Source organism: Trachemys scripta, chromosome 1 (genome assembly GCF_013100865.1).
Source record: "Trachemys scripta elegans isolate TJP31775 chromosome 1, CAS_Tse_1.0, whole genome shotgun sequence".
Classification (NCBI taxonomy): Eukaryota; Metazoa; Chordata; order Testudines; family Emydidae; genus Trachemys; species Trachemys scripta.
Window position 1 is genome coordinate 150,222,144 of NC_048298.1, and position 12,320 is coordinate 150,234,463.

General features: G+C 47.6%; 1 protein-coding gene across 1 annotated transcript in view; it reads left to right on the forward strand.

Annotated features, from left to right (window-relative positions):
• Window positions 1-12,012, forward strand: part of CCDC80 (coiled-coil domain containing 80) — a 29,916-nt gene extending 17,904 nt beyond the window's left edge. The window contains exons 6-8 of the mRNA XM_034789498.1: window positions 5,476-5,579; window positions 9,807-9,887; window positions 11,492-12,012. Of these exons, the coding sequence (XP_034645389.1) occupies window positions 5,476-5,579; window positions 9,807-9,887; window positions 11,492-11,838 (532 nt within the window). The 3' untranslated portion in view covers window positions 11,839-12,012. The remainder of the gene's footprint in view (window positions 1-5,475; window positions 5,580-9,806; window positions 9,888-11,491) is intronic.
• The last annotated feature ends 308 nt before the right edge of the window (window positions 12,013-12,320 follow it).

Below are 12,320 nucleotides of genomic sequence, written 5' to 3' on the forward strand. Positions count from 1 at the left end.
GGAAAGAGGTTTTTTTAATAGACTTCGCAATATTGATCATTTCCAGCAAAGTAATGAGATTTAACCACAGTTAACTCTGATGCAGCTGCAGCATACTCTTGTGGAGAGTAGAGCCCTGGAAATGGGGTCTCCTGGGTTCTGTTTCCACAGGCTCACTGCACAGTCTTAGCCAAGACACTTCACTTTTCTGTGTCTGTTTCCACAGATAAAGTTAATCTGCTTCACAGGGGCAAGGGAGGATTAATTAGCTCATGTTTGTGCAATGCTTTGAACCTGTTAAGCTGTAGAATAGCATTACAATGTTTCTGTACTTCAGTCGCTGGACGCCACACGCGACAATCTCATTATTTCAGTTGCAACTCCTTCTGTGCAGTTCAGATCACGGACTCCATTTTCCCTAACGTCCTTCTTATCATGTCTGAAATAATTCTGCCTTTCTTTGCCCAGTGTTAGTCACCAGCCAGTATAAAAGAGCTGCTAATGCCTCCTGGAAAACATCTGAAAAAACCTGCCTAGAGAGACGGCTTTGCTCATGTAGTCTGTATATTCTGTATTACTCTTCTCCCCACAAGGCAAAACCCCTGGGTGTAAAATGTGCCTGGACTTTGGAGAAATTCAGATCTGAAGTTAAATGTTGCAGCTCTGGCCCATCTCCATTACTGGGGGATCTGCACAAAAATGAGATCTCCTGTTGTTCAGGATTTCATCTGCTGCTGCTGCATATTCCTCCCCTACCATCAAAATCCTCAGTTTGTGCTCTTATGCCTGATTGCTATGAAAATGACTGAGAGGACATTGAGGATTGTGACTCCAAGGGGGAATAAGCAGCCGGGAGAGGTGAATGCATAAGTCATTGGTTCTTTTTTCTGAGGGCCACTTCCTCAGAGAGAGCGAGTGAGAGCTTTTACCAGATCCACCACATCTCCAAACTCCCCCATTCCCCTCCTGCTTGGCTCTCAGAATGACTCATTCTACACCACCAAGAAGAACCGCACTTTGGGAACAGCTGTCCTAGGCAATAAAGAGGCTGTATACTTGCAGAGAAGGAAGCCACAAAATTGTGTTTCCCTAAAAATAGTCCTAGTAATAAAAAAACAACAGGGGAAGAGAAAGGCAGAAATAGAGGATCTATAAACACAACTGTCTCCAAAGATGTTTTTGTTTTCTAGGAAGTGAGAATCAATGGGTCTTTAAAGGGTGGATAGATCGTGCCAGTCACTGAATCTGGCCTGGCCCTCAGCAGGGCTCATTTTGTTTTGTCCATAAACTCTCCCTGTGAATGAAACTGCCAGAACTGAGTCACCCCCTGCTGTCTCTCATCAGGGAAGTCAATTAAACTGTAAATATCATTCTTAATTTGCGTCAATGGCATGGAAGGAAACCAGTAGTCAGAGCTGTCTTTGGGAACCCTTGAAACCCACAGATGTTCATGGGAAGTGTCCATTTGGAGCGGGGGCCAGTCCCAGTTTAACACAGGATATCTGACTATGCTGTCTGAGCTCACTGACCAGACTGAGACCATTGACCTCCCTTGCAGACTAATGTAGAGAATGGAGGGTGGTTGTAGGGAAAAGAGGTTGAAGGTCTGGATACAAAGCTGCCTGGAGGCTCTCAGATTCCAAATGCCAGGCCTGCTGTTTATCAGAAATAAGACCCTGGTGAAGGGGTATGTGGGTGCCAGTCCCTTACTAACTGTGGGAAGCACTGTATTGTCAATTATCTTCATCCTTGCACAGCTGAAGGCTCATGGTACAGGTTCCTTGGTAAAGTCCATCCCCAAACATCTACACTGGCGATGACAGCATAGGCTGAGTGAGTGATTCATTCCAGCAGAGCCAGAGGGTTGGGCTGAGTCAGGCCGGTACTTGGATGGAAGACCAAGGGAAAAGGGGACTCAGTGTATCAGACCTGTTTGTGCATCAGAACTGCGGCTACTCTTCCATCTCCTGTAGAACTTCTCCCTTCGGCCTTGCTCCAATTCTGCCCCCACTGTTTTTTATGAATTAACTTTGTGAATGTTTTTCTTAAATAAACAACTCCTGCAAGAGGCTCTCATCATTTATGAGCCAAATTCCAGCCTGATTTACACCTTAGTCCATGTGGCTGCATGGGTAGGTGCCATGGCAGAATCTAATCCAAAATTTCCATCCTAAGCCCCTACTTATAGCTAGGATGGGGCTTTTCCCATGTTAAGTTTTGAAAATATCACAAAGGAGATTTTTGGATTTTTTTTTTTAAAAGGGTGACGTGATTTTTCCCTTTCTTTCACTCCGCCCACGCACTCCCACATAGGCTTCCTCCTGCCAGCAGGGCACGCTTCAGGGCTTAAGGCTCCCTCCCAGGAATCTCTCTCTTCAGTCTTACTGGAATGAAGAAGTCAGGCCATTGATTGCCAAACCACCAGACCAGCTGGTTAGGAGCTGCCCTCGATTTCTTCAGCGTGCTCCATGGGGAAACGGATCCAAAGCCCATTAAAGGCAGTGGAAAGACTACAGCTACCTGACTAGCTGGTCTGCTGATGAGGTAATGGGCCTGGGTGGGGAAGCAGGGCCATTACCTCATCAGCAGACCAGCTAGTCAGGAGCTGGCTTGCATCTCTTTGCAATGCAATATGGCTGAGGAACTCAGCCATTGCTTCATCAGCTGGCATCAATAGCCTAAAAAACAATGTAACTTGTTTTTTTAATTAAAATAAAAAAGTCACAACAGCAACTCCCTGCCCCAACAAAAGTCCTGGCTTTTGTCCCAGAAGGCCATGCTGTGACACAAGCACTGGCCTACTTAGACCCTCCCCAGAAAATTACCATGCGCGTAGACCTTTCTTTTTGGACTCAGCTCAAAAATTTCAAAAAGACAATCAACTAATTCAGAGTTACCTGTGAATGGCGACACTGACAGGTTTTGAAGCTTTGGGATGTCTTACAGGCTTGTATCATACTGCTCAAAGTAAATACCGTTGTTATTATTATGTATTATAGCAACATCTGCCTCCATTTAAAAGAGCATTTCCTGGCACAAAAATATCCCTGCAGTTTTGTGAATTCTTTTAAACCTAATTAGTTTTGGATGGGGAGGCACCTTTACGGAAAAAAGTGTTGTTTTAAAATACTAAGTAACCTTTCATTTAGGTTTTTGAGACTGGTTACAAATCTTTCCCCGTCACCACCCTTCTTGGATAAGACAATGCCAGGTGGTCCTCACAGTGAAATGTTCAGTTAGAAGGAGCAGCTCTAATCCATATACAAACTGTCTGACTGCAACCTGTTGGAGCTCTTCTAGCAGCATAGAACAGCTTGAAAGCTAACGTGTATTGTAAGAAATTCAATGGTGATTTTTCTGTCCCAGTCTGAAATACAATTCCCAGTGCCATTATATTAACTAGAGATGGCAATGGGTAAAGATCTTGACATTTGGAGGGTCAAGTTGGCTGAGCATTCAAAATTCAGATGCTTAGTCAAGATGTTTGGATATGCAAAATTGAGATCAGGCTTTATCCTCTTCCACTCCTGGATAGAACTGGGAACAACATAGATATGAGAATTAGAGATGAAACTGAACTCCTAAATCCAGCACCCCCAAATATTGAGTGTGTTCAGACCTGGACCCTCAAGGTACATCTAGCCTATATTCCTCTACTGCAGAGGTTCCCAAACACTGGTCTGTGGAACACCTGATTCTGGTCCACAGGGAGCTGGCTAGTCACATGGTGCTGGCTCCTCCTTGTTCCAACTGCTAAAATGAAGCCAAGAGTACACTCAATATTTTTCTCTCGTAGCTATATATATGGCTCCCATTACCCCACTATCTGAGCATCTCACAGTCTTTATCACATTTACTGTCCCAACACCCCTCTGAGGTAGAGCAGTGCTATTACCCACATTATACAGGATGAAGAACTGAGGCAGAGAGAGAGAGAGAGAGACTAAAATAACTTACCCCAAGGTTACACAGGAAAGCCAGGGTGGAGCAGGGACCTGAACCCATGTCTCCTAAGTCAGCACATTAAATCACTAGACCATTGTTCCTCTCATCCTCCTTTTCCATGGAAAAAAATGCTCTAGTTGCCACAGGGACATTGTACTCATATATGGGAGGGGGGAGGTGGTTTGTACATTCATGAATGTGGGGGGGAGGTGATCATGGCAAACAGGAGCAGAGGAGATAAGCCCTTTATTAAGACGTGGGCCACACTATGAAATTAATGGAGAATCCCAGCTGTAAATGGGATGAACCAAAGTCCTAGATCTGAACACTACCTGAACTTTGAGACAACTCAGGTCTGGATACAAACTTTGCAGCTCAGGCTCCATCTCTAATTTGAATACAAATAATGAATGAAAACATTGACCAAACATTTGCGAACCTTCATAAACATATGGCTTGAATTTGGTTCTAGATTCAAATCTAAATTGGAGAAGGGAGTGTGGGGGGAGAGCTTGGGTTTATTTTTAAGCTGCTTTGCCCATCCCCTGTTTCTCATTCTTCATCTCTTGCCTTCTTTCCCTGCTTCCTGGAGCACAGTGATATGCAGACCTCAGTATTAAGGAGTCAAATTAGCAATGAACATTACCCACACCAGCCACAGTAGTGTGAATAATGGGGGAAATATTTAGTTTTTTATATATTATTCTCACAACAAATAAGTTAATAACTTAGTGCAAGTTGATAGCTTAATAACATAGTAAAAGTATCCTGATTGGTTAATAACAGACTGGTTAATCATTAAATCACACAGTGTTTTAATATTATATCCTGCAAAGAGTTGCAGGAGACACATTAAAGAGCCACTTGTGGTTAAAAGCCGCAGTCTGAGTATCAGTGCTGTAGCACATCTCCTCTAAGCTCTCAAAGTCGTCATCTGTTTTGCAGCTGGTGGTGTAATTTCCAACTTGGGTAGACATACACATGCTAGTTTTGATCAAGCTAGTGCACTAAAAATAGCCATGTAGCTGTGGCAATGTGATGGGCTAGCCACCCAAGTACGTACCTAGGATCTCAGCTAGGACTGTAGTCGGGGCAATTAGCCCATGCTGCTGCCAGTGCCACTGCTATTTTTAAGCACACTAGCTTACCAAACCTACCTCTAGCTGCAGTATAGACATACCCCCAAATATGAACTATGGAGCAATAATGAAAGCTGAGTTAAGCTGTTTTTCTATAGTTCTATAACCCCCCTAAGCAAGTTAGGGGAGCACATTCAGCATCTAAGTTAACACTAACAAACCTTTTAAAAATGCTTCCCCACTAGAGATGGGTGGGAATTTTCCTTCAAAATGATGCTCCCTTAGGAGCAAGATGCATTGTGCATCGTGTGAGTCACAGTAGCGTCCAATGGGCCCCCTTGGCTGCTCCATAAAGCACTTTGAAGGCTGTGAAATACCATATCTACTCTGACCCCTCAATTAAAAACAGTGCACAGGGTGCTTGAGGCAGCACAGAACAATGCTTCTCTGTTGTGTTCTCATCTCTTTCCAGATTCCGATGGAGGAGGAGGCTGCTGGTGATCTCTGCTCCCAACGACGAGGACTGGGCCTATTCCCAGCAGCTTTCTGCCCTCAGTGGACAGGCCTGTAATTTTGGTAAGTCAGACTGTATTACGCTCTTACTCCCCATACCACATCCTTCCGGAGTGCCATTTGGGGATGGATTCCTTCACTCAGATCTAAACCCAGACAGTCTGAGGAGGTCTGTTCAACTGAAAACTTAACCGAATCCACCCAGCTAGGGATGGAAGAAGACAAACCTCTGACATGAACCTTAGTAACCGCTGCCACCCAAGCATACCGTTGAGGATGCTGATCCCTCCTCTGAAATCCCTCATTTAGGTTAGGGAAGAGTTAAGCCCCTTCAGACTCTCTCTCTGATGGGCATTTTAGCAATAGAACAGCCCTGAGCTTGTCCATCTTCTTGTCACAACTCAGTAAATTAGTGGTATAAGCAAGTTGTGCTTATAGGAACCAATCATCAGCCCAGTACAGAGCCAGGATGGGCAGCAAGGAGATGCATGGAAGGATGGCGAGAGCTATGTTTTTCTTTCCTTCCTCATCCCAACTATGTAAAGCATCTTCATGGAGGCCACTTCAGCCCCTTAGCACGAAGAGCCCTCAGGGAGTCTATAGCCTTACTGGAAAGGAAGAGCTAGAGGATCCATGCAGTGGGGGCTCCCTCAGCTCTGCCTATTCCCTGTCCTACCCCTACCAGCCATGTAAATGGAGCAAGTACACCACTGCCCAGCTTTCTGGTGCGTAGCCTCCTCCATGCATCATAGCTCCACACTGTCTGGAGTCTTCTGTGCAGCTGTAGTGACAAGGGCTAGATTTTTTCCCTGTTGAACGGCGATGTAGTGGAATGCCTACTGTAGCAGAAGTCTCCAACTGTTTCACTGAATGTCACTGGTGCCTGAATAAACAGGGATCCACACAATGTCACTTAAGGTATGTCTTCACTACCGGCCGGATCGGCGGGCAGCGATCGATCCAGCAGGGATTGATTTATCGTGTCTAGTCTAGACGCAATAAATCGATCCCCGAGCGCTCTCCCGTCGACTCCTGCACTCCAGCTTGGTGAGAGGCGCAGGCGGAGTCGACGGGAGAGCGGCAGCAGTTGACTCACTGTAGTGAAGACACCACAGTAAGTCAATCTAAGTACATCGACTTCAGCTACGTTTTTCATGTAACTGAAGTTGCATAACTTAGATCGATCCCCCCACAGTGTAGATCAGGCCTTACAGAGTCACTCTCTTAATCGCAGTCTCACTGTAATACACACCCTCAGCCGCTTCCATTTTCCTTGATACCAAATTAGTGTGTGATGTGGAACCTTGTCACATACTTTCTGAAGATCTGCATACAGCCACTATTCACTTAACTCTCTTCCCTTTGTTGGGGATATCCTTAAGGAATTCAAGAACGTTAATAAGGCATGACCCTCCTTTTTTCCTCATGCCATGGTTGAATATCCTAAATCAAGTTGTGCATTTCCAAGCATCCTGCCTCTGGGTCACTAGAATAGTAGCTTCCAGGACTCTTCCCAGTATAGAAAGAGGTGCCTCACTAACTGGGACCCTGGTGCGTCTCCATGATTTTTTCTCAAAGACAACATTCCAATCCTCTGTCTAAAAAAGAAAAAATGGACGCCTGATTTAATCTGATCCACGTAGTAATTTCCCACTTGAGGGCTACAGGTTATGTTACCTCCAAACAGTTTGCCACTGTACATCTTATGAATAAGCACATTATTCTCTGCATGCTGACTTTTTCATGCATTTGGTGGGGTTCTCTCTTCATTTCTTTCCACTGATTTAAAATAAAGCTCTCACTACTCTTTGGATCTCCTGAGATTTTTTGCAAACGGAGGTAACAAAATCTCATGCATCAAGGCACGAAGAGTGGGATTCACAAATATATTTAGGGACCTAACTCCCCTTGATTTCAATGGAAGATAGGTACCTGAAATACCTTTGTGAATCTCACCCCAACAACTGCTCCATGGGTCAGGAAGGAGTTTTCATCCCCATGAGCAGGGTTGCGCAACTGGTCAGGAGTAATTAGAAGGGGGTGATTTTCCCTTCTTTGATACTTCTATTGCCAAAGGCAGGATATCAGACTAAGATGGACCAATGGTCTGATCCAGCATGGCCGGACACTCCCCTAGAGGGCTATGAGATTAGATGGACCACTGGGTTGATCTGGTATGGCGGGGGTGTGGGGGTGGGGTACTGGACTCATGGTCTGATACAGTAACATAGTTTTGCTTTGCACCTGGTGATGGTCTCTGACCATCCTTCCAGTATTAGGAGATCAACATGACACTTCTAAGGCTGCCTGATCAGTTACCAGACCCTACAGCTTCTTCCCTTGAGATTATTCACCCTGCCCCTCACAACCTAAGTTCCCTGTAAACTGCACGGCTGCGCAGCAGCACATTTAGCACCGCACAGGCGCTCAGGGAACCCGCCTATCCGGGACCAGCCGCAGTGCCCCTCCCACAGCCCCAACTCAGTCCTGGACCTGCGTGGCCCGGGCACCCCAGCCCCAGTGCTGCCACAGCAGGGAGAGGCACCTCTCCCCCCCAGCCCAGGTGCTGCTGCGGGGTGGGGGAGAGAGCTGGGAGGGAGTCCTCTCTCCCCCCCATAGCCCTGGAGCACCCTTCTGCACTCCAAATCCCTCATCCCTGGCCCCACCCCAGAGCCTGCACCCACAGCCAGAGCCCTCACCCCCTGACACACCCCAGCCCTCTGCCCCAGCCTCACCCCAGAGCCCCTCCCCAAACCTCTGCCCCAGCTCTGAGCCCCTCATCCCCAGCTTGCACCCCCGCAAACACCCCAACCCTCTGCCCCATCCCTGAGCCCCTCATCTCTGGACTCACCCCAGAGCCTGCTCCCCAACCCTCTGCCCCACCCCAGAGCCCACACCCCACGCCAGAGCCCTCACACCCCTACCCTCTGCCCAAATCCTGAGCCCGTCATTCCTGGTCCCACCCCAGAGTCCACACTCCCAGCCAGAGCCCTGACACCCTGAACATCAATCCTCTGCCCCAGCCCTAAGCCCCCTCCGACACTCCAAACCCCTCGGCCCCACCCCTACCACATGAATTTTGTATGTGCACCTCCATATTGGTGCACATACAAAATTCATTCTGCACATGTATGGGGAAAATTAGAGGGAACACTGCTCACAATCCATGCATTTAAAGCCAAGGGGCAGAGCGTATGCTCCCTAATTTGGGGAAATTATGAGCAATTTATAAAAGTGAGCAGTAAATTGCATCTGCCCAGCTTACCTGCCTTAACACGAATGCCCTAGTGGCTTTGTGCCAGGGTGAGCTGAGGTTCTAATATTTGTCTTTGTTTATATTTACTTTGTTCACAGTTTTTTTTTTTTTTAATGACTTAGAGCAAAATCCTGCAGATCTTAGTTGTTAGCAGTTTTGACTGAATAGAGCCATGGTGGAGGCCAAAACAACATGAGAGCTGCTCTTCCCATGGCATTTCAATTCCTGGGTGGCGGAACTAATACAAGATCACCAACTCACATGTTGTTTGGACCTCATAAAAGACTCTCTGAGTCAAACAATAAACACAAGTATGGAGCTATTGTTATGTATACCTGACCAGAGATGTGCAGGAGCTATTCTGTACTCTGGTTTATGCAAGTGTAAGAACATTAGCAGAAAATTTAGGGAACAACTTAAAAGGCTGGGCCTGGGACAAGAGGGCTCCTTCGTTCAGCCTCTGAAGAAACCATCCATGCACATGCCAGGAGACTCCATGACCGCTACTGCAGTAGCATCCACCTGCCATGTGTCCCTCTTGGTGCACCTCACCCACCCCACTTCCCTCACCCCCAAACCCACCTCCCATTGTGTGGGAAAAGGAAGTTATGCCCACAGAGTTGGCCTATGCAATTCCCCAGTGTGCCGGTCCCCTCTGTGGTTGCCTTCCCACGCAGCAGAACCACATTGGATGCTCCTGTGTCTCTGCTTTCACAACGTAAGTTGCACACTGCCTGTATGGATTAGTTTAGCCCCAAATTCCAACCCCTGATTAAGCTCACCATGCCACAGAATTATTTCAGGGAAATTCTACGGCCTGTGTTACGCAGGAGGTCAGACTAGACTATCAGAACGGTTGCTTCAGTCTATGGCTCACATGCAGCACTCCTATTGAAATCAGTGACAGTCCCTGCACAGAAGGGTGGGATTGGACCCCAACAAACAAGCATAGATCTGGACAGTTAAAATAACATCTGTCCATGACTGAGTGGAAAGATCTGGTGTCACCCAAAGCCTCTCTCGTTCCTTTGCAGGTCTGCGCCACATAACTATCCTCAAGCTGCTAGGACTCGGGGAAGAGATCGGTGGTGTCTTAGAACTGTATCCCATCAATGGTGAGAAATGGTTTTCCAGTCTTTAATGACTGCTCATGAAGGGCACATACACAGCACTGTGTGTTTTTAAGGGGCAGCTGGGACCTTTGCTTGAAAGGGTGGTAAGAGGCACAGCTATGACTAGAATTAAAGCACATTTTCTAACTTTCCTAACATTCCTGTTTAAGAGACGCTGCCAGGATAAAAATGATGGGCCTGAGCCTGAAAGGTGCAGCCAGGGCCATCCTTAAGGATACGCAGAATACGCAGCTGCGTAGGGCACCATGAAATTTGGGGCACCAAATTGCCCCAAATTTCATGGTACCCTATGCAGCTGTGTGCTTCGATGTGGCAGCGCCGGCAGCCAGCCCCATCCCCCAGCTGGCCCCACTGTGGGTTCCTAGGGGCGTGTGGGGCCCAGAACAACTCCCTCTGCCCCTGCGCTGCCCCAACCCTTCTCCCAAGCCCCCTCCCTCAGCGACGGACGCAGCCCAAGGGATTAGCGGAGGGACCTGGCGCTGGCAGCACGGGTCAGGCCTACCCCTGCATTCACCGGCAGTGGTGGGAAGCAGAGCGCCCCAGCCCGCTCCACTCCGCTGGCTCCCTGCTGTGTCACTCCGCTTCCTGCCACCGGTGAGTGCGCGGGGGGTGGAAGGGTGGACCCCTTCCCCCAAGCCTCTTCCCCCGAGCAACACGGCTGGGGCAGGGGGAGCAGAGCAGGCTGGGGATGGGTCGTTCTGCTTCCTGATGCTGGCACCAGGCCCCCCACTAATCCCCCGGGCCGCTCTGGGCCTGTGGGGGCCCCCAAAGCAGCCCCCACACCTCCTGCTTCCGCAGCCCCGCCGGCCTTGAGCGCAGCCCAGACCCTCTGCCCGGGAGGGGGGCGCTCGGGCTGTATAGGTACGGAGCTGGGTGCAGCATGTCTGTAGCTCCCACTGAAGTCAAAATAGAGTGGGTCAAATGCACTCTTCTCCTCGCCCCCTCCTGCGCCAAAGGGGTGTCCATACCATTACCTCCTATAAGGCTTAAGGAGAAGCTAATAAAGCACAGTCACAGCTACTTCTCATGTGTAGGCCTCTGGCTTCATTCAAGGTTCCTTTCATCATCAAGTCCTTGCTTCCTTCAGTACCACAAGGCCCACACGGGGTTAGCCTTGCACTAGAGATCTCACTACCACAGCACATGTTGGAGGCAGGGAGCTTTTCAGCTACGTAGCCCTATTAAGTACATCCACCAAAGGAGAGGTGAAAACAGGGAGGAACCTCACCACCTTTGCTCTCTTTTGGGGTATATAACCACTGCCCCAAATTGCATGGAATATCAGACATGTGCGTGAGTGTGTGATTATATCGCCCTCTGTTGGCTACAGCCTGCAGAACAAATAAAACCCTACTGAAACAAATGAATTCTTCTTCTGCTCACATGACAGTGACCTGTGTTTTTGGAAACAAGGAGGTCCTGAAGTCAATCTCTGCTGAGGAGGGTTGTGAGATCCTTACATTGACCAGGATCTTTTACAGAGGGCAGTAAAATAGGAAGAAAAGGCCACAGGGCATACTTTCCAAATTATCATTTAGCTGGGCAACCAAAACACCAGCATTGTTCCTGATTCTGTCCTTTTCTAGGAAGCTCCAATGTGGAGCGAGAAGATGTCCCTGCTAACCTGGTGAAAGACATCCGCAATTATTTCCAAATCAGCCCTGAATATTTCTCCATGCTTCTGGTTGGGAAAGATGGAAACGTCAAATCCTGGTACCCTTCCCCAATGTGGTCCATGGTGATCGTGTATGATTTGATCGATTCCATGCAGCTTCGGCGACAGGAAATGGCAATTCAGCAATCACTTGGCATGCGATGCCCAGAAGATGAGTATGGTGGGTATGGTTACCATAGCTATCACCAGGGATACCAGGAAGGTTACCAAGATGACTACCGTCACCATGAAAGTTACCACCATGGATACCCGTACTAAAAAGAGCAACTTAACCTTTGACTGCTGTCTCTTGCCTGCATCCTAATAGCTGTTCAAGCCGCAAGTGGCCAGACATGGAAATTCTTCTCAAGCCACCTAAATGCCCATGCCTCTTTCTTTCAGTATTCAGTCAAGGGCCTAAATAAACATTGTATTTGCCGTTTTGAAAATCCACAAGCCTTTAAGTGAAATATTTCAAACCAGTAGCACTGATGCTTTTAAGCAGTAAAGACTCCTTTATATTTTTTAACCCCTGTAATCAGAGGGCATCACCAGTTGCAGTTTGTTTGCATTAAACAAAAAACAAAATCTTTCCCCCGCCCTTTCAGCCACGGACCTCATACTGTAGCCAGGACACAAACTGTACAATAGACATTGTAACACTTTATATATTTTTTTCCAAGGAGAAAAACAAAGCATATTTATTGGAAAGTGAGAATTTTGTGTCATGCTGATGAACAGACACAGAGGATCACACCACA